General features: G+C 37.0%; 2 protein-coding genes across 4 annotated transcripts; both read right to left on the reverse strand.

The window, feature by feature from the left end:
• Window positions 1–733: 733 nt before the first annotated feature.
• smyd5 (SMYD family member 5) lies at window positions 734–8748 on the reverse strand. Its single transcript, XM_005802069.2, has 13 exons — window positions 8642–8748; window positions 7947–8055; window positions 7628–7767; window positions 6657–6778; window positions 6487–6556; window positions 5991–6095; window positions 5717–5779; window positions 3325–3395; window positions 3132–3238; window positions 2869–2925; window positions 2677–2771; window positions 1813–1883; window positions 734–1421 (listed from the first exon to the last, which is right to left on the reverse strand). Exons 1-13 carry the CDS (start codon window positions 8732–8734, stop codon window positions 1280–1282), a joined length of 1245 nt encoding a protein of 414 aa, XP_005802126.1. The 5' UTR covers window positions 8735–8748; the 3' UTR covers window positions 734–1279.
• Window positions 8749–9205: 457 nt separating this feature from the next.
• LOC102231064 (sideroflexin-5) lies at window positions 9206–20237 on the reverse strand. Of its 3 annotated transcripts, none has more exons than XM_005802070.3 (14): window positions 20038–20223; window positions 16940–17008; window positions 15723–15800; window positions 15351–15377; window positions 15204–15258; window positions 15083–15108; window positions 14912–14965; window positions 13875–13931; window positions 13730–13795; window positions 13433–13523; window positions 13067–13182; window positions 12835–12920; window positions 11483–11600; window positions 9206–11262 (listed from the first exon to the last, which is right to left on the reverse strand). In XM_005802070.3, the coding sequence occupies exons 1-14, from the start codon at window positions 20092–20094 to the stop codon at window positions 11185–11187; spliced, it is 978 nt and encodes a 325-aa protein (XP_005802127.1). In that variant the 5' UTR covers window positions 20095–20223; the 3' UTR covers window positions 9206–11184. The 3 variants fall into 3 exon arrangements, with proteins under 3 accessions (XP_005802127.1, XP_023184905.1, XP_023184904.1); XM_023329137.1 differs by lacking the exon at window positions 9206–11262 and adding an exon at window positions 11269–11390 and having other exon boundaries at window positions 20038–20224; XM_023329136.1 differs by lacking the exon at window positions 9206–11262 and having other exon boundaries at window positions 11269–11600; window positions 20038–20237.
• Between the last annotated feature and the right edge of the window lie 1357 nt (window positions 20238–21594).

Genomic DNA, 21594 nt, shown 5'->3' on the forward strand with positions numbered 1-21594 from the left:
TAGAATTTCTAGAAAAAATAACAGATGTGCTTTGCTCAGACAAGAAAACATGAAAACCTCCTAACGGTAACATCCACCTGTTCTCTTATGCACAGATGAAACCAGCAACCAGTTATAAACAACTAAACTATCAGGGTTCACTTATCCAACTTTTAACTGTGGCAGGCCGGTATAACACGTGAACGTGATGGGAAAAAAACAAGAGTTTCAAGCTGCAGGAGAACTGTGAGTTTTAATATAGCCATAATGAAGGTTTCAGATGAGCCTAATAATAACTGAGAAAAAAAACAGCAATGTCAGCATAACTAATGTCATCATGCTTTGAAAAAAGCATAAATGGACTAGAGTGAATTGAGCATCTGTCAAAATTTATGGAACATTATTTATTTATTTCTAATACTGATTCTGTCACATAGTGGAAAAAAAGCAACACAAACCGTTTATCTCAAAGCACTTAATTATTAATGCTCAACCACTGCATTTGGAAGGACGTCTATCAACACTGACCACATGGCGTCTGCTGCTACACTGACCGTATTGTGATTCATACTGAAAGCAATAGAGCTAAATAACTCTGAAGATGCAAATCTGTCAGATCTGCTGAAAAAAGGTTTACATTTCTCTTTGTTCAGATTTTTCCAACTGATAATTAAAAACCCAGAAGAAACTAAAGCTAATGTTGAGCATTTCTAAATATCAATTTAAAAATCACGGAAAACAAAATACGAATATATAGAGTGTAAGCATTTATCTGCTTAATGTTTTATTTCTCTTACAAAGACAACTAAAATATGAATTTTAGGTGAGATTTTTCTTGAAAAGCTACAAAAATACTTGAGTAAAGCATGAAACAGGAGAGCTTAACAAAGACTTTTGAACCCTACAACTTTTTCTGCCCACCTGCTGACTGTGAGAAATCCATCTTGAATACTGATTTTGTTCACTGTTTGCCGGATTTATAAGCGTGTCAATGTTTGATCAAATCATTTGCAGAAGATTTAACCAAACAAAGAAAAAAAAAACTATAAATCCAGCATCAAGAGGTAAATTTCCAGCTATTTCAAAAAAAAATTCTGGGTTAAAGTATCCAAGTGAAACAGTTTCCACTGCTCTCTTGTAGTTCTGTATAATCTGACTACGGATCTCTAAAATACAGAGTGAAATGTGTCACTTCACGCTTCTGGACATGCAGATCACAGTCTGAACTGGTCTTTATTCTTTTTGGCCTCATGTTTCAGAGGGATGGGAAAAGCAGAGAACAATATGGCAGAGTCTTTCATCAAACATCTGTCATCTCATCTTCCATCTCGTCCCCTTCTGTTTCACCCTCTGCTTCTCCCTCCTCCTCCTCAGATGTGACGTCCAGCTCGTCCATCTGGGACGTGCACTTTGAACACGAGCAGACAAACAGGTAGTTTTCCCTGGGAAGAAAACACTCAGTCAAGATATTGCGCCCACAGAAACAGCTGAAGATACTAACAGATAGGTACCACAGCAAATGAATTCAACTATTTTAGTGAATACTTCCAATAATTTAATCAACTAGCATGATATAAACACTTACCAAGGGTGGAAATGCACTTTATTAAAACTGAAATAAGCAGGTTGCATTAAAACTTCAGGTGTTATTGAGACTGAATGTAATTTGAAGATGGATTGACATCATGCTGATCAATGAGCAGCAGCTATGCAGTTTCTGCCTCAGGACTGCCCATCAGTGCCTGCTGGTTTTTTTTTTTATTGATCCACATTTAATCCATAAGAGTGTGACCCGCCTCTAAATGATTTATCCTAAAGATTATGTGTGTTTACCTCAGAATCTTGTGCCTGCTGTGTCGGCTTCTGTCCCGCTGACAGAAATCCAAATAACTGATGCAGATCTCCTGAAAACAGAAGATGAAATTGAACTGAGGAAGCCAGACCAGAAACCGCGCTCTTGGTAAAAACACAAGCTTCAGGTTTCCTGCACATTTTTTCCATGTATAAATTTCAACTGCATGAATGGAAAGGAATAAATGGATGATGAGCAAACGGATGAATGTAAGGAAAGTCCAACATATTTTCCTTTCAATACGTTTTCTGCGTATTGGTAGACGTAGAAAACAGATGAACAGATGGACGCGTGGATATTTGGATGAACAGATATATGAACAGACTGATGCTTAGATGGAGGAATAAACAGAGAAAATGGACAGAGCAGATTGCCCATGACATTATGAACAAATGACATGGACAACATCCTATAATTAAAGCAATTTATTTTGACAATCAGATGTTCTTTCAAACCTACACTTTCTAAATGTTTCCAGATTGCGTGGGAACCCCTGAAAAGTTGGGCTATTTTTCACCAAGAAGAAAAAGAAAATAATATGTTCCTCGCCTGTCTGTGCACAATGTAGCAGTAAGTTAAATCCCCCTGTTTCTTCGTATTTTCCCCCACATCCACAGGAGAGATTGCTGTGAAACTAGCACAGCTTCTGTGACATTACTGTGCCATGCAGATGCAAGCCTTCTCAATCTTTCTGACAGCTTGACAAACCCACTCCGATTCTGGACGTCTCAGCCTTCTAATACCGTCTGACAGGGGAGAACACCAAGCTAGACTATAGAGGGATGTTCTGTCCCGTCTTTGCCGGACTAAAATACATCACTGTGAATCCAGCAGTGTCAGCTGACCTCTCCTGGGCTGATGTCACTCAGGGCATTGAGGTGAAGCTGGAAATTGTTGTCGGGGAAGGACGCTTCTGCGTTTGGGATGCAGCTGTGGTTACCTGCAAGAATCAAACGTGGAAATCTTTCTGGTTTAATCTATTCTTACAACTAGAACCTTTTTGTTGGAGATAAACAAATAACATCGCCGACACTTACAGGAGCTTTGCAGCAGGTAAAGTCCAGATCCCTCGCAGTTCAGAAACTCTCCCGTCTCTGCACAGAAACACACAAGTTATGTTCATTAGCTTCGACTTTCTGTTTGTGTCTGCACACATATTACATGAATGCACTGCTGTTCCTGCTGGAAAGTGCAATACAGAGTAGAACAAGGTCTCATTCAGACAATATGAACATCTCCTCAGCAGAGAATAAATCTATTTACTTCAGAAATTACTGCAGTACTGAGATAAAACAGTGACCTTTGTCGATGTCCTTGTATAACTGGTCAATAAAAGAGTCGAGTTGCTCCCTCTGCTGGTTGGGAAGCTCCAGTGCATCACAGGCATGAACCCACTGACTCAGAGAGCTGTGTTAGACACAAAATGACATTCAAGCAGAGATCCGGAAGCAAGCATGTGGATAGTTAAAGGAAGGAGCAGAGGAAGGACTCACCTGGTGCCGATGCCCTGGCCATTTGTTCCCACCAACGCAAACAGAGAGCGGAAACCCTCAGGAACAAACCACTGCAACACAGATACACAGCTCCTACTTTCATTCAGATTACAAATAACTGCTTGGTAGAATAAGAGACGCATTGTGAGCTATTTTGAAATATTTTTATATAAGAGAAACAACATTTAGAAAGGCATACTGACTCCAACACTGAGGCTAAAATGAGCAGAAAAAACTGGAAAAGTAATCCAACAAAATTTTATTTTTTAGTCACAATAAAATCTACAATTGTTAACAAATCAGGAAAAAACGGCAAATTATTAAGCCCTTTAGAAACACACATACTTAAACACCATCCTCCTTAAAATGCTGCATGCATGGGCTAAAAGCAGTGAGCTTAAAACATGTTGAACTATACATGTAACAATAAAAACTTCCCATATTCTACTTCTAAAGTTTTAAAACTATTTATTTGAATCAGTCTTTCTTTAATGATGAAAGTTTCATACAAACAACTTCACAACCAAGTTGTGGATTTTTGTTTCACAGTTCTAAAACAATGCATTCACTGCCACAGTTGGATAAATATCCCTTAGCAGTTACACCTATTTAGTAAATTTGTGCAAACCAGCAAAGACCTTGGCTTTAATTTGTTTTCGGCATACAAATATTTATTGTTGGAAGGATTTTTTAGTTAATTATCATTTATTTGCTTTACCTTTATTTTATATCATCCATTTCATTTACCTTTGCATTTACATTTTAATAATGTGCTTTGAGTGTCTTGAAGTGCTTTGAGTGTTTTGAAGTGTTTGCAGAAACTCTGGAAGCTGCCTGCTGAGGAGTGAAAAAGAAGGATACCATGAACGAGACATTCCGGCGTTGATTGCCCAGAGGAACTGCAAACCTATAGTCTTATCTTATGAAATATGCTTTTGAAGATTGTATGAATGAGTTGTGTTCATGTGAGTGTGCAGCTGTTTTCTGTTCCCCCTCCCTTCAGGGCTGCACACCGTGATGTAACTAGGGTGTTCCTAATTCTAATAAAAGCAGGGTAAGACTCAGTTGAAGCTTCAGAGCATAGGCAGAAATCTGTAACTGGGTTTCAACTGTGCTCTTCCTGCAGGTAAAACTAAATTCTGACTCTTATCTCTTCTTTGTGTCTGTGTTTAGGTAATTTAGACCTAACATTTATATAAATAAATGTATGAAAGATAAAAACTGTACTGTTTGTCACTGAGTTGCTGAGCTCTGAATGTTAAGTGTTTGAAGTGACAGGTAGAAGATTGTTTGTGATTGTTTTCTGTTCTGAAACTTCTCAGGTCCAGAGAAAAGGTGGATCTTAGTAATGTGAAGGGATCCACAGTAAGTGGAAAGTGAGGAATGAGGATTTTCATGAAACTCTACCAAAGTCCACCGCCATCTCCACATTCTTACGCAAGTTCAGTTCTGCGTGGTTTTGAATACTTCCTGTCCTGGGTCAACCAAGTGACGGCGACGTCGTTGGCAGAATGAAGTAGTTTCACAGGTGTTTGTTTCAAGAGGGAAGAAAACACATCTCTGCTGTTTGCCAGCTGTGTGAAAAGATACCCCCCCCCCCCCCCGTTTCACCAGCTGCTGGTAATCCACTGAGTTTATTATAGTGACTGGTTTCCTGCCTCAGCTTTAAAGTATAGCTCATTAATTTTCAATAGGATTAAGGTCCTGGCTTTGGTAATCCTGTTCACAAATCATATGTCAGCCCGCTTAATCCTTCCCAGAACCAGTTTTAATGCGTGAATAAGATCATTGTTTGCAGGAACTCCCACTTTCCTTCAAGTTAAAACCATCCATAAGAGGCCTTCAAATCCAGTCCTCAAGGGCCGGCAACCTGCAACGTTTACATGTGTCTCTGCTTCAACACACCTCAGTCAAATAATGAGAACATTAGCAGGACTATGGAGAGTATGCCTGCAAATTGAGGAGGTAATTCAGAAAACAGATTCAGGTAGATTTGAAAACCTCTGATCCAAGTGTTGACTTAAGCTTGTCACCCTTTTTTGTCATTCCATAGTTTGTGCAGTGGCAGCAAGGCAACCCCACAGTTTGATGCTGCCACCACCTTTAACTCTGGTAGTGTTGTGAGGGTTGAAATCCCAAACTGCTCAATCTTTGTCTCATCTGATCACAAAACGTTTCTCCAAACAAACATTTTTATTTGATGATTCCACCTTGAAGAAAAAAAACTGTTCGGTGTCCCTACTTCATGCTGATTATTAGTGTATGTAAACTTCTGACCAGCTCTGAAAAATCTAAACAAATTCTTGCTTTTTTGTTGTTTTTTGCAGATTTTTTTGCTTATAAGAAATGAATGATTGCCAGACTGAAAAGAAGGGGTGTGAGGAATACTGACCCGACTGAGATGCTCATCATAAAGTGCTTCCTTAAAAAGGCTGTGCAACAAGCCCAGCTGCCCCTACAAATACAACAGGACAGAAAAATTAGATCCCACTGAACAAACACCTTTCATAAAGTAAATGCAGCCACAGTGGGGGGTTCAAGTCAAAGCGCTGTGCTGCTTTGCCCGCTGAGCTGTGAAGAACTGTGATGTACTTTTTGAACTGACAGATTTAAAATGATTCACACACACATCGTGACCTGAGGTCTCCAACAGGAAGCTAACTCACCCTGAATTGCTCTCCCAGGAGCTTATGGGCGATCTCCTCCTCCTCGTTCGCCGCCCGGCTGCAGAAGTGAGAAAACAGCTTCTGCCAGTGTGCTTTATCTTTGGCCTGGATAACATTCACATCATGGGGTCCATTAGTTATAATGGTGAACAACAGCTTAATTCATGCATAATTAAAAAAAAAAGCTCAAACTGAAAATTTATTTTGCTTAAGTTAATATGTTGATTAAACTTTAATTTTGTAACCTGCCTGGCTGATTTCAAACATTTTATAAAGCAACTTTCTCATTAAGGCCATCTGTATCAATCTTAAAACTCATTTCATGGCTGATTCAACAATAAGGTTTGAATTATGAAACAATGCAGGGTGAAAATCTAATTACATACGTAGAAGGTACATTTTGTATTGCCGCGTCTGATACTTGTCAAGTTAAAATTAACAGATTCCTGCAAGATTTTGGTTCCAGATCAACACGTCTGAGTCATTAGAGACTCACCTGTTTGACCACAGCGACCATTTTGGCCATCAGCATGATGCTGGACGTCTCTGGGGGATAATGCACGCTCCTAAAAGCAAACAATACCTTTTAATTACTAGCGAACAAACATGTTTGAATGCAATCAGGACACAAGAGGAGATAAAATGGCGAGTTAAAGTCTGCGTCACCTCCATGCATCTTTAAGCTTGTTGATGGGGTGGTCTGGATCTTCCTCAGAGGGACCCAGACACAGAACCCGATGGTATTGATCTGCAGCTGCTTGCCGACACTCGCTGCTGCAGTACATCACCTGCAGAGCAGCAGCAAAAAAAAAAGATAAAAACAGTTTTGCATCACCTGGCAACAATGTAATCAAGAAAGCGATTGTAAAGTTTATTGGTCTTGTTGTCTCCCAGGCTGAAAGTACAAGTACAAGATATTCAAGCATGCAAAGGGAAGTGAGTTTTAAGTCCATCTAATAAATTCTTAGGTAACCAAATTTTATTATTTTAAATATTTGTAAAAGGTCAAATGAATCTAATGCTAAAAAACACTGAAACATTTCTGGAACACCAGCTATTCCTCAACCTGTATAAAAACATACGTGGAGTTCTTTGCTGTTTAAATACAAAAAAAAAGTGGAAGTGAGAAATGTGTAATCCAGCAACTGACCAGCAGGGGGCAAGTAATTTGGTTGCAACAAAAAATTAATTTTTACTGAATATTAAAAATATGTTATGTGTATGTCCAAATTGCATTGTAACGTTTTAGTTCGATCAACTCATTACACTCCAGAGTTAAATTATCAAGATGATGATGTTAAAATATTTAACTCCAGGCTTTTGATCCCGAGAAATTAATAAAACTCTGTCTCAGTTAGCTGCATGTTTTTTTTTTTATGTTTTATTGTTTTCCACTGTGACACCTATGTAATACTGATGTATTTAAAACTACTGTAAAGGAAATATGCAACTCTAACTGTAAATCTGAAACTGGAGAAATGTTTCAGTTTATTATCATTAGAAAAACCAATCGATCGTCCAGAGATCAGATTCGCCCAATTTTAACTTCAATAAAAAACCAAAAATGCAATATTGCAAAATAGCAAAACACTAAAGCTTGTGTTGTGGAGCAGCAGAGGGACAGTGAAAGGACCTACCTGGCACTGAGGGCAGGCTTGATGGAGCTCAGGCCGGACACGGCAGAGCTCGGGATGGGGAAGGCTGAGAGCGGGATTGTGGCTGAGTCTCCGGGCATTTTCTTCTGCAGTCTCCAGAGATTGTAAGCAGTGTTCACAGGCTGGGAAAAAGCAAAAAACAGAAGGGAAACTATGAACTTTTAAAATATTTAAGTTTAATTTTATGCAAAATTTCCACAAAAATTTCAGACCTACTTTAATTCTGAAGAGTATGCATCTTGGTGTTTTTTTAAAAGTTTTTACGTTTGAGAACTTCATTACAATGAACAGAACTTTATACCTTTATATTTATACAAGGAATTCCACAGGAACTGCGAAGAAACCAGAGGCCGCTCAATAAAAATGGTTTCTTCCTTCTTGATGCTTCTTTTCGCAAAGAGACCCTTACCCTGCAAACAATCAAACAAGTAGCTTGAGAAAAAAAAAGGATTGTAGCAAAAATGAATAAAGCAAAATACACTGCAGCCCTTACTGCAATGATTTAGTTAGGATAGATAAAAAATGGTAGAAAATAAAACTAATTAGACCAAAGTGCCACAAGGCATGCCTGCAATGTTTAATAAGCTGTACTTATTACCAAATTAATGAAATAACTCAACAGTTTGTACTTCATGACATCATACCTATTCCAGTTTAATTAAAAGACAATATGTTGATAATTTGACTAGAAACAAAGATGTTTTAATGCTCCAGCTGTTCACCTCTGTACTGCTACACTAAAGGGTCTTAGTGAATCGTAGATGGAAAAATAAATAAAAACCAATGAGTTTGCATTATATGCAACATTATAGATAACATTTAAGCTAAAATGTGATCTCGCTGCCTTCTTACTTTATTTTCTGTTCAGTGTATAATGTCATGTCATGCAGCAGTGAGCTGCAGCCGACATGCGGCTAGCAGCACCGCTCCTGAGGCGCCACTAAACCACAGAACAACTTCAGTCTGTTTAAATGTGACAAAGCAGGAAAGTCTCACCTTTATGTTGTCTATAAACTGGACTTCCACGCTGCTGGTGACTTTACACGGGTCCACACAGAGGGAAAACATGTCATCCACGGGAGCAGCCATGTTTGACAACACTTTTGCCCTTTCAACCCTTTAAGATAATCATGTAGAAAAAATAGGCAGCGCCTCCTGCTGGTGGGATGATGAATAGCATCTTTTCGTTCTTGTTCTTACTTCTTTATTGGATTCTTTCTTCTTTCCTTCCTTCCTTTCCTTTTTACTTATAAATCTAAAATGAAATTATAAAACTTCTATAAGCGATCAAACATGTTAGATGAGTCCTTCAGATATAAAATAGCCCCTAAATTCAAAGGATGTAAGAAGAATGTCTGTGAACTCCTTTGAAATTCAGATACAATGAAATTACAAAGAAATTAAGAAACAGGATAACTTTAATAAAATTTTTGAGTAAGTTAAACAAAAATGTAAAACAATAACATAGAAGCTGCTGCCCAAGAGCACACTCCTTACCAACCCACTCAAAGATATATAATGTAAAATAAGACAAACGCAGATATTACATTTTTGACAAGCAAACGTTTAATAAGAATGAATTTATAAACAATACATCTCATCTTATATATGTTACACATATATTTAAAATAATGTACAGAAAAGAAATCTAATGTAACTGCAGTTAAAGTTGAATAACAGTCAGTAGTGTAAAAATATTAAGACAAAAACTTCATACAATATCAGAAGTTGTGAATGCTAATTCACATTACGTGGGTTAAAAAAAGGTGCTCTGTTAATATTTGTCGGTCTATAAATCAGTAAATATCTGCAGCAGATGTTCATTAAACCCCAGCAAACAGGGACCAATGTGCCGGCTAAAACAAATCCAACCTGGTCTAGTAATATGTGACCAGTTTAGATTTTGACAAACTGCTCCAACATATAGATGTACAACACAAAGTCTGACTCATTTCAATTTGTACCCTTCAGAAACTAATGTTTTCTATCACAACTTTAGCTTATGTTACAAAAGAACAGACTGGTGACTGAATAAAAGAAGTCATGGTACCATTCACCTTTATTAGCACAAATAGTTTAGATAAACAAAATATTTAATTTCAACATTTCCACAATTAGTAAAGATCAATTAATTGGAATTCTGTGCTTTGGACAAACAAGCCAAACACAAAATTTGATTTTATATGTTTGTGACAGTAAAACATTTTAAGTTAAGAATTATTTTATGATTCTTTTTTGTATTTTTAACTAATTAGAAATAACTGAACTGATATATTTCTGTACAGTTACAAATAACATAAACTAAATTTCTTTGTACATTTTTCTGTCCCTTTGCTCCAAGTATGCCTCTGAAAAAGAAATGTTTTAATTTCTCTACCTTCCCCTCACACCACAGAAATAATGACAAAGTATGAGGGTCAAGAGATGAAATTAAATCAGCATAAAACTGTGTTTTTGGCAACAAACCCTACATGTAGGACTAGTAAAAAAAAACAAACACTGGAGGACAAATCTCTAAATCATGTCTACAGGTAGCAATGATGGAGGATCTAAAATGTTGTGATCCTGTTTTAAATAAATACCTGTTGGACTTTACTACTGAACATGAAATGGGTCACCAATGAGGTCTTCCTGTCCTATTTGCCAAAACAGGTTGTTCAAAATATCAACAGCAGGGAAGAAGAAGAAGAAAGAGAAAATAAATTACTGAAAGAATAGCTAGCAAATTAAAAGGTTTGATTGATAAAAAGGGATGTTATAGTAAAAATTGAGAGTACAACATTTCATAGTGTAAACGTATGCTGCTGCAATAAAAGAGATTTAATCTGAGGCATTTCTACATTTCTACTAGGGTACCTATAAATGTGCAGGGCGCTGTCTATAAAGTGTATTTTGAGAGGTGCCTTCAGTAATATTAATGCACAGGGAAGAATCCCCACACTGTGCAGCTGCCCTCTGCTCTACAAAAACTCAATAACCTCTTTCATCCTGCTGCTTCCATCCCAATTCACAGACTTTCCTTCTGTTGCTTCACAGGCAGCTGTTCGCAGCGAAAATCTGACAGAAAAACAAACATAACACCAGCTGCCAGAGCTCAACACTTGGGGCTAAAAAAATAAGAAGAAATGGGAGAAAAACACAATACATATCTGACTCAAAAACAGTCCAGGAAAGATGCATTTAAATGATCTCATTATCAAAATTTAATGGATCACCATTTAGGTTGATTGTGCTACAGAAACTCCAGAAAACAATACTCTGTAAATACCAGAAACACATTATTGATAAAAAGGGATGTTATAGTAAAAATTGAGAGTTCTTGGTCAGCTGTAGTGAAGGCAACAATCTCTGGGCTGTTCAGAGGATTCACCATGGCTCAGTGAATGCAGCATTTTCTGTATGAGAACAGGTCTAGGAATGTTGGGTAAATACAACTCTCATAATAATTACGTGTCAGATACCCCGAAAACCCTGCAGCAGGGTCGCAGTTACAGTCATTCATAAAGCAGCCTCAGTTTAGAGCTTGTGTCCCATCTTCATCATAAACCTTTGTTGTAGGTCAACACTTTGCAATCCGTTGCCATGGCAATCTCCGGCTCAAGGCAAGATACCTCAATCTGCCAAAGGAAAAAAAAAAAAAAAACAAGAAAAAAAATTATACTGAATTGATTAAGCTGTGTACCTCTGGGTTTCACCTTGAAAGTCATTTTTAGAGAGCTGAGTAGAGAACAGAAGCCTGCAGGCCCTGTGGGAGTTAAGTGGAGTATGTTTAATGTGAATATCTTCCCAGCTGCTCCATGAGCCATCTGGCCTTGAGAGCAGCTGAACATGCCGTACCTGAGACATCTGAGGGAAGAGGCTGATGGCCACGGGCAGCGAGAGGCCGAACGTAACCAGGCACACAACGCTGTGGATGGGCAGCAGAAGTCTGCGGTTTCTCTGCAGGAATCGCAGCCTGTGTGAGTCAGGACAAGGATAAAAGGGAACATGAGCCTGCAGCGTGGATTGATCCAGGCTGACTACTGCAACGCCTGAAGTTATTTTAGGATCGTTTGCAGATCTGGGGGAGCTGTTTCACACAATTAGAGGGTGGGAAATTCAGAAGGATGGAGTATAATTAACCAGATGGCACTTTTCTTCTGTTATTTAAATTTTAAATAAAAATCCTGAGTTTATTTTTGCCTCTTTTTGCATTTCTGTCTTTGGTTAAATTTCCCCCCACTGTAGCGACCTCAGGGCACAACATATGTTGGCTCCCATTCGGTAGATGCACAATTATATGGACTAGATTCAAACCTTCTGATAAGAGTGTCTAACAATAACCTATCTATAACATAACATAAATATAAAAGTAAAATTAAAACAATTCACAGAGTTTTTAAATGGTGTTGAACTAAAGCTGATGAATGTTTTTCATAAATTACAAGAGGTCCATTTGATTCAGCGGGTCTAAAAAGTGTAGCTGCAGACCCTGTTAAAATGTCAGGTGTGATGTGAAAAGTCAGACAATAATAAATTACAGCAAATATCCAAAGTCAAATATCCAAATTATTGAGGACATTCTTGCCTGGTGTCCTCTTCAGATGTCACCCCACAATTTTTCTTTCAAATTTATCACCAGACTTTTTCAAAACTCCGGTTATCTTCTCCTGAAGTCATTTTTTCTGTTGGCTTTGATGTATTCTGTTACTCAATTATTAAAATCTAATGAATAAAAATAGAGCAATAAAATATTAAATACAAGGAAAATCTTGCATTAATGTTAAATGAACATGAAATAAACATAAATCATTCTATATATGGAATATTTAAAAAGTAGACCTTTGATGCAGGTGAATTATTTTTTGTCTGTTCTTAACTTTTAAATGGATGCACAGTGAGTTACTTTTTTTCTTTTTAAAGCAGTATCTGCTACAGATTTATACAGCGCCTGCCACATTTATCGGCAGACATAGTGAAAATGTGAACAGCGGCTTTAAAGTAAATTTTAAAAAGTCTTTTCCTTGAAAACCTCCCCGCAAAAATTGTTGGTATGTAAATACATTAAAGTGGTTGTTATAGAGACTTGATGAGCAAAGATTATCCTCCTTGACAAAAATACAATATACTAGTTGTTTTATTTGATTTCTCAAATGCAATGATTGTTTTTTTTTCCTTCTTATTTTTCACCTGTGTGTTTCTGCACAAACCTTTCGAGGTAGGACATGATGATGGGCGGCAGCACGAAGATTGGCATAGGAAGAACCACACGTGTGAAGGCGGTCTCCATTATTGCCTGGGAATAAACAACAAAGATTGTTGACATGTGATTAAATCTGATGCTGAGAGAGTCGAGCGAAACAGGAAATGAGAAGTCACCAGTTAGCCACCATGATATTAAACATTAAATTCACAATCAAACAACACAAAAAAGAAGCTTACATGTCGAGCAGCAATTTTGGAGGATCCCACCACGATGCCGTTGTTGTCCAGAACATCGACACCTTCAGATAGCTCGTTGTGTCTCATCAGGGCTACATTACAGATGTTTGCACTTGCTAAAGAAGGAACAAAGGAGGCATTATAAAACAAACAAAGGAGGCATTACAAAACATAAAACACCAACAAGAATTCAAGAAAATGTTGCTAAAAATAAACAGCAGGATTTTAAATTAGGTACACTATGACCTTCATAGTTATTTGTTAATACAGAGAATGTACAGTATCTTCTATGAGTTTGCAGCTCTAACCAGCAGAGGGATACATAATAAAAGTCTCATTATGACAGAGGGTCTTTTGAAAACCCACCTACAGCTGGGAAGGGGACAAATCTCTGGATGATCATTCTGGTGCCAGGGCTCAGATTGTTGGCCTTCTGAATCAGCACATTCAGTCCCACCTTTAAAGAGAAAAATCCAAATTAGAAAAAGTAAAATGTTGCAACTGATGCAGTTGTATTAAACTAAATCTTGTATTTTTGTCAGTGTGCTCAATCTAATTAATTTTAACTTAAAAACTGCAACTAGTAATACACCAAGATTTCTGAGAATTACAGAATATTACAAGTAATGACATCAACTTCAGTGAAGAAGAAAGCTAACTTACTGCAATAGAGACAGCACTGGTCACAGCTCCGACATAGCCTTCCAGAAACTTAGATGTAGGAGTAGGCTGCAGACAAAAAAAATGAACGCTGTCAGTTTTATTTATTCAATTTCTACAAAAAACGGGAATCTGAAGTCGTTTTTACCTTTGTGGCATTCCGGTTGGCATAGTTCACGCAGGCATTGTGACTCTGGTTCAGCCACTGAAAGAAAACACAAAATACAAAACACAAATGATCCATAATCTATGAGGAAGGAGCGAGAAAAGAGGTTAGTCTCTCAGAGTGGCAAAGCTGACCAGATGATTAAAATGGGTAATAGATGCTGTGATATGATGGTGCTAAAAAGTATGGCTTTTCTGCCTTTAAGTATTTCCTATAAATATGCATAAATATGATGCAACCGATGTAATATTGTGACTCAGATTTTAACAAGCAGATTATATAAATTTTTAGCAATGCAACAAGGATTGCAATGTCTTATCTTGTGATACTTGCCTTGAGTGGATGAGTTCTGTTTGAATTTAAAAGTTAAAAACTTAATTGTTTTACAGTGGCCTGGTGGAAATATGTTTTATTTTAAACATCTTATCTGAACACAAATTGAATCAAATTGTATTTTTGTTATAATTGTTTATTTTACTGTACAAACCCTTGCAAAGGTAATTCTACTTTTAGAACTTTCTATCTCTTCCCCGTTGCAACTCTTCATGCAAACTTTATTGTATTTTACTGGGATTTTATATGATGGATCAAAATAAGGCAGTGCATTATTGCAGACCAGAAAAAATAAATATATTCATGGTTTTCACTGTTTTACAAATAAAAATCTGAAAACATCAAATTACATTGAGCCCTCTTTCATTAATGTTTTGTAAAAAAAATAACACATTAGATGCAATTACAGTTGCAAGTATTTAAAAATATGTCTCTACCACTTATGGAGATCTGGAGACTAAAACTTTTGTTTCTGCCAATCTCCTCAGTTTCAATAGAGATGTTCAATATTAGTTTTCTGGCTCAAAGATTTGCATGCAGGACAAGAAGTTTGGTTTTGATCATGGCACTTTCTCTCACCACTTCTCCAAATTGTAAAAAAAAAAATCATATTTATACACAAATATAAATGACAGTAAAGATTTTGGATACTTTAAAACACCACAGTGGTTAGTTATTTCCAGTACCTGCCAGATAATGGTAGACATCACAGTCTGATTTGGGAGGAGAAGGCCAATGACCTAAATGAAACCAGGAAATAAGAGCTTATTTTTGAACAAAATAAGTCCAAAGTTTCATTTTTTTTTGTCCCCAAACATGTTTACATTCAAAATGCATGGGTTGTATGTTAGACTTACAATTGGTGTTCCGAATGGCACATAACCTGCATAGTGGAAATATGATTTTCAGCATAAAAGCGATGGGAAAAATGATTCGCTTTGAGGAAATCTGGACAAAGATCTTCATCTGAGGACATACCTGACATTCGAAATGGCATGAAGATCTTCTCTCCTGTGTCAGGGTGAATGATGGCCTGTGACACAAAGATGAGAGTTTCCTCATGCTGCCACCAGCTCAGGGATGAATGGATGAAAGTGGGGTTAAGATGAAGAAACATAATATTACCTGTTTAATCTTCTGGGCTTCCCACAACTACACAGCAAAACCAGAATGTCATTAAATGAGGAATGTCATCTTTGTCTTCCAGTTTCACATTTTGCACCGTAAGTTGCATCATATTTTATGATGCAATCGACTTTATAAATTAATTATTCAAGAAGATGCTTTAAAAAATCTCGCAGTCTTCCAAAGAAATGTACCTAATTTTTAGTTTTGAAATGAAGGAACCGATTAGGAATTTTGCGTGTGTGTTTCATTTAACTCATCAACTCTGAATCTTTCAGAGAAGGGGAATGATTCAATGCATTACTTATATTGTTCCAAGCCTTCTGAACATATTTTGAAACACAGTTTGCATCAACTCTGGCAAACGCTCACCTGATCTGCAGACACTCCAGGAGGAAGTGTGTTGTGTTTGTAGTCATCAAGGAGTTTGATGCATTCTTTTAACTTTTTCTGAAAAAATAAAATAAGTCAGAAACACACTAACCTAGGGACAAGGGTGTACAGAAAATGGATGGATGGACATGCTAACCTATTACTTGATTAGGTACACTGGTACAGTTGTTTGTTAGCATGAATAGTGAATCAACCTGAATATGATGAAGATACAAGCATCAGAAGGGGGATGCAAAAAGACCTTTAAGTTTCTGTGCCAGATGGGCTGGTTTATCTGGAAGTGCTGATACCTTTGGTTTACAGAGCATGGGGTAAAAAAGAAGAAAAAAAATGTGTAGCAGTGGTGTGGGTAACAATATTGAAAACTTAACCAAAACTGTGCAGTAACAGATTGGAAAAGTGTCTGCTATGATGAGTCTTGATTTCAGATGCAAAATCCAGATCTCAGGCTTAGAATTTTATGAGGAATCTTCATCTTGTCTTCTATCAACTTTTCAGGCTAGTGTTGGTCATATAATGGCAAAGGAAAAATTTTCTTGGCATATTTTGGGCCTTTTGGTACCAATTGGGATCAATATAAACTAAGACTAAGCATGAGTGTTCTTGCCCACCGTGTTCATCCCCGTATGACCACCTTGTACAAGTTTTTTGATGCCTATTTCCATCAAAATGAGACATCCCATCAGAAAGCTCAAGTCATCCCAGACTGGTTACATGACAACAGGCTGATTGTATTCTAAAGATCACCACAGACTTTTTCTGGTAGAGCATCTATGGGATATGTTGGAAGAAATTATTTCATTGGATATGAAACTGAGAAATCCATCTCAGCTATATGATGTTTTTATAACAAAATGGGTCAAATATAGGAGCAATGTTTCTGATTTCTGACAATGAGAACACCTAGTGAATGGTGAATGACTAGAAAGCTCTAAAATTACAGTTTACATTTTTAAATATGCCTTAAGCTGACTAAAGCTTAATATGTTTCCTTTATTATCCAAGAGTAAAATGTGCTATTATTTAATTATGGAAAAGAGAACCCATATGTTTAAAATTAGTGGAGACCAAATCTGTCATTTGAATCAGACAACAGATTGTTTCAATAAAAGAGAATAACATAGAACATTGCACACAAAAGACATGCCAAACATGCAAGATACTTGCAAAACAAGCATTTTAACAGGAAACTTTACCTCTGAGACAAACAGGGTGCTGGGATCAATGATGTCAACAAAGTGTCTCAGACGTCCAAGGAATGAACTCTGAGGAAACATCATATCACAGGTAAATTTTAGTCCCTTTTAAAAGAAAACATTAATGAATATCTTTAGGAGATTTTATGTTTGGAAATATTTGCCTAAACTAAAAGTGTAAAAGTCAAAACAATGACACAAATGTTAAATTATTACACAGCGTTTTGTGCAAATGTTTCTGCAATTTCCTACAGGAAACATCATACAGTTGTGAAATTCAAGTTATTTCGATGAAAAACTCAACTTTCAAGCTATTTAATTAAAATCAATATGTGAAATGTCTGGAAGATTAACAATATTTTCAAAACACTTGAAAAACAATCTGTGATGGAGAACTGAAGACACTATTGTCTCAAAACACCCCCATCCAAGTAAACACACTACAGTATAAATTGTCTTTTGTTGACAATTATTGCACTAATGATTAAGTAAAAACAACTCCACATTATTCAGTATCAAAAAATAAATGTAATAAATCTGAAACTGGGCTGTCTTGTTAAAATCACATTGTGTTCTTCATGGAAATGAGATACACACACTTCATAAATTAGATACTCTCGATGCCCAGTGGCTACATACTGAAACTCATCCTAATAATTATTAGTATTAATCTTTGGGGAAAGAAGGAACAAAATATAACAGCACACTTCAGTGGAAGGCTCTAAACTGCTGTGGTCAAGCATTCTGTTTTTCTCCGTCTGCGTCAGCATGCCAATTGCTGAGTTTATGTGCCAGCTCTTTGAAAAGACCCACTAACAATTTGTGCCAGGAGCCTCTTTGGCAACCTCATTGGACAAAAACAAGGCAACAAGATTCAGTCAGATTCCCTCTGAGATATTTATTAGTTATGAAGAGCAGAAAACACAGCAGAAACAAAGTGTCTTTTTATAATTAACTCCTTAGGAGCATATCCTAATTGAAATGACTGGAACATTATTTCAGTCTTCACTATAGACCATCATTCCCTGCTCTGGGTTTTCTATCACTGCCTTTCTGCCACTGCACATCCCCTGTTCTGACAGGCCATATGTGCTGCAGCGCTGTTTTGTAAGAGAGGTGGAGAGAGCGCGGAGCCATGTGAGGAGCCGGCTTTAATTATGCATGAGCTTCAGCTCCCATGAGAGAACACAACTAGGCTAGCAAAGATGGAATCCGGCTCGAAGCGCAGACAAAAAAGCAAGCAAGATTTATGCTGATTCAAGAGCTGGCCTGATTTCCTGCGCTTTAATGCGAGAGCCAAGAAGTGTTACAGCAACTTTATCAAGGTGTTATAAACTGAAGGTGGATGATTAAAGCGGTTTTCTCTTGATGTTCTTCAACTGGTTTTGAACAAAGAAATGCAGCAGAAAAAAGCACAAAAGCAGTGACCCATGAAAGAAAAAACATTATTGTGATCCATAGATAAATTTGTGATCAATGAACTAACTGTAAATAAGTGAACATAGACCAGTTCTTATAAATATGATATAAACATCCTGAATCATTTTTACTATTTGTGCTTAACTTTGAGCCTGATTTTGACTTCAATCTATTGTGTGTGAAACCAGAGAGATTCTAAAGCTATTTTGTGTTACTTTATGTTTCTTTTGTGTTATGTGATACTTTTTGCATCTCATTACAGCAATTTTGCAAACCTTAGTGATGAGTTTGCAACTCATTCAAAATAAAACTTCAGTGTTTTGGGCTTGAATATTTGATCGAAACTTTGCAGAAATATGAAAAAACAGCAGGCGCAATGAATAAATTAAGCACAAATATGTCTCTGCATTTATGTAATCTTTAATAAGAGTAGCATTGAGTGTAAAACTCTGGCAATCACAGTGTAAAAGTATGGAACCTTAAATCTAATACGCAACCAAATGCTGCATCTACACAAGCCTTATCAATTATGATATGGTAAGAATTTATATATTGATATCAATTTACAATTGTATATCAGTAATATTGATATGTTGTTCAGTTCCAAAAAACAGAAAAAAGAACTGATCTCAAGAATGAGCCAAGAGGAATGCCACTGTAATATCTTCACCTGTAAAGGTATAAGCCTGTAGTTATGAAACAAACGATGTTTTCACATTAATCAATTGTGGCCACTGAGTTTTGTTCAATTAAGCCTTAAATAAGTACAATTGTAAATGCCACTTTAAACTTTCACATAGGTAAGATCTTTACCAAAATGGCATTGCAGAAGTTTTGTGGATAAACGTACTAGTTAGTTATATAATGTAAACATAGCCTTAGATATCCATTTACTCAATTTTGCATTATGCTGTCATGAAGAGCGGTGAGTGGTGGTGAGGAAGACGCTGAACAACCCAGGTTACAAGGAATAAAGCGATGATTTAATGATTAAAATGAAGCACAATCCAAAAATAGTCCTAAACAACCAGGCAGCACGGCTGAGCGGAAGCCAGGGCTCAACGCCGGTAGCAACTGGAGAAATGACTGGACAGCAGAGAGACAGATTGACGCTTACAAACGAATTGCTCTGACGCTTCTAAGGTTAATAAGCAACCTGAGTTGGCGTGAAGGTCGCATTACCAACATAAAATAATTTCATAACAGTAAATTATCATGAAGCTTCAGGTCACCAGGTGCATGCTGAAGCATGCACTGTGTAAAACTTTCGGTTTACACAGGAACTTCAGTTTGAACTGGTCTGGGCTTATTTTGAAAATCTTGCAGAAATGAGGAGAAAATCACCAATTTGTGCGTTTTCAAATAAAACACAAGCACACCCTCTGCAATGGTGATACCTTATAGAATAAGACTAAACAGCAGTAGAAGACAATAGAGCAATATTTCGCTTTGGTGCAACAAACTCCTAACTAATCTGATCGCATTCAGAAGTTTCAGAGTTTTTGCATGAATACAATCACTGATGCACGTCGGCGGCAACTTTTGCAGCAAAGAGTCAACATCCAGAGCGAAGCGATGAGGGCGAAGGAACAGGATGTTTCTTTTTTTCTCAACCGAAAGCCTTAAAAAAGCAAAATGTCAAGAAACCGGGTGGTTACCGGAGGACACGGAGCTCCTACCTGATCGTAGCGGGGTCTCCCGAGCTGGAAAGCGGGACACGCTGCAGATTCCGCCATGACACCAAACTCTTTTTATTTATTCACGAACTGAATCATTAGAAGGGATTTTTACAGTGGAGCGAACTACAGTCAGTGTGTGTGAGCAACTCGGGCGAAGCGACGCGCCCCTACGCCAGCCGGGAGTTGTAGTTTTTTCCTTTGCCTTAACACTGGCAAAGTTGATGCGCATGACTACACATCCCAAATAATCGATAAGCTGAAAGTCATTGCATAACTGTTCGGATTGATCTTGGGAGAGATAACAAACGGTTGCGCCCATATATATAGGTGTCAGGTTGGTCCCATCATTACTGCGTGAGGAGGTTTGGTCTCACGGAGAAGCGATAATTAGACCTGGACTCCATTCAGCGACATGAATCACCAGGATTTTCATTTTCATTCAGTTTAATGTCAGCCCAATCGCAAAGTTGATTGAATTGTGTTGGAGTGAAAAAAATATAATACCACTTGAATGGTGTCATGTTACAAAAACCAACCTAACTGTAGTAGTGAAATGGGAAAAATAAACGAAACATGATCTTAAAGGTTTAATACAAATAAAATCTGAAAAGTGTGTTGTGCCTTTGTGTCTGGTTTCCTTTTATTTTACATCCCTAAATAAGATGCAGTGCAACCAATAAGTCAACTAATTGCTTTGTTAAAGTCTATGAAGTTTATTGGAGCTAATTAGTGAAAAATGTTATGTTAAAATAGTATCACAAACTCTGAACATCTAACCATTCTAACCATCATCCAAAAACAGAGTGGGTATGGCCCAAATACAAATACACAAATATCCTCCTAAAGATTTCAGGAGCAACTTCTGAGATTTATACTGATCAGTTAAACTTTTACATTAAGTTTAAAGTTTTACATTAAGTTTAATGCAAAGATTAATGCAAAACATGCATTAAAAAAGGTTTGCATTAAGACAGAATTGCCTGTGTAGACTATTCTGTCTGTGTAGAATAGTCTACATTTTTACTACAATTACACAGATTTTTTTATTTTTGAGAACACCCTTTCTTAATTATTATTTGAACATAGTGATGTACATTCAAATAATAATTAAGAAAGGGTGCTCACAAAAATAAAACATTTGCATAATTGTAGTAAAAATGTCTAATTAAATATGTGGTATCTTAAAAATCGTCATGGAAAAAATGGTGCTCAAATTTCACGTCAAAGAAGTCATGACCTTCTGTTGAAGCAGTGTATAGCATGAGCAGATGTTTAAATATAATGCCATTTAAATTAAACAAAAATCCATATGCCCAACACCGGCATCTACATGATAGTTTTATGACTATCACATAAAGCAATTATTTAATTCTTTCTCTGTTTTTTTCAGAACCATGCAATTCATTGAAGCTCCATTTCAAAGCCTGTGTAGGTCTTCTATTAGATGATGTAACCTGTGTTGGAAGTGCTACACAGGACCTCTGCAGTCCAAGTTATTTTTCAATCAATTACATAATCAGGTTGCAAAACAAAAATGCTGATCAAGCAGGTCCTTGA

This window comes from Xiphophorus maculatus, chromosome 23, assembly GCF_002775205.1.
Source record: "Xiphophorus maculatus strain JP 163 A chromosome 23, X_maculatus-5.0-male, whole genome shotgun sequence".
NCBI classification, from domain to species: domain Eukaryota; kingdom Metazoa; phylum Chordata; class Actinopteri; order Cyprinodontiformes; family Poeciliidae; genus Xiphophorus; species Xiphophorus maculatus.

Excerpts from the sequence above, each read along its gene's own strand:
- LOC102231064 (XM_023329136.1), bottom strand. The coding sequence starts at position 20,094 with ATGGCGGAATCTGCAGCGTGTCCCGCTTTCCAGCTCGGGAGACCCCGC. Across the intron at positions 15,801-16,939 it reads GCACCCTGTTTGTCTCAGAG|AAAAAGTTAAAAGAATGCAT; the intron begins GTAAAGTTTCCT and ends TTATTTTTTCAG. Across the intron at positions 15,378-15,722 it reads CTGGAGTGTCTGCAGATCAG|TTGTGGGAAGCCCAGAAGAT; the intron begins GTGAGCGTTTGC and ends TTTGCTGTGTAG.
- smyd5 (XM_005802069.2), bottom strand. The coding sequence starts at position 8,734 with ATGGCTGCTCCCGTGGATGACATGTTTTCCCTCTGTGTGGACCCGTGT. Across the intron at positions 2,926-3,131 it reads ATACAAGGACATCGACAAAG|AGACGGGAGAGTTTCTGAAC; the intron begins GTCACTGTTTTA and ends GTTTCTGTGCAG. Across the intron at positions 1,422-1,812 it reads AGCAGGCACAAGATTCTGAG|GGAAAACTACCTGTTTGTCT; the intron begins GTAAACACACAT and ends TTTTCTTCCCAG.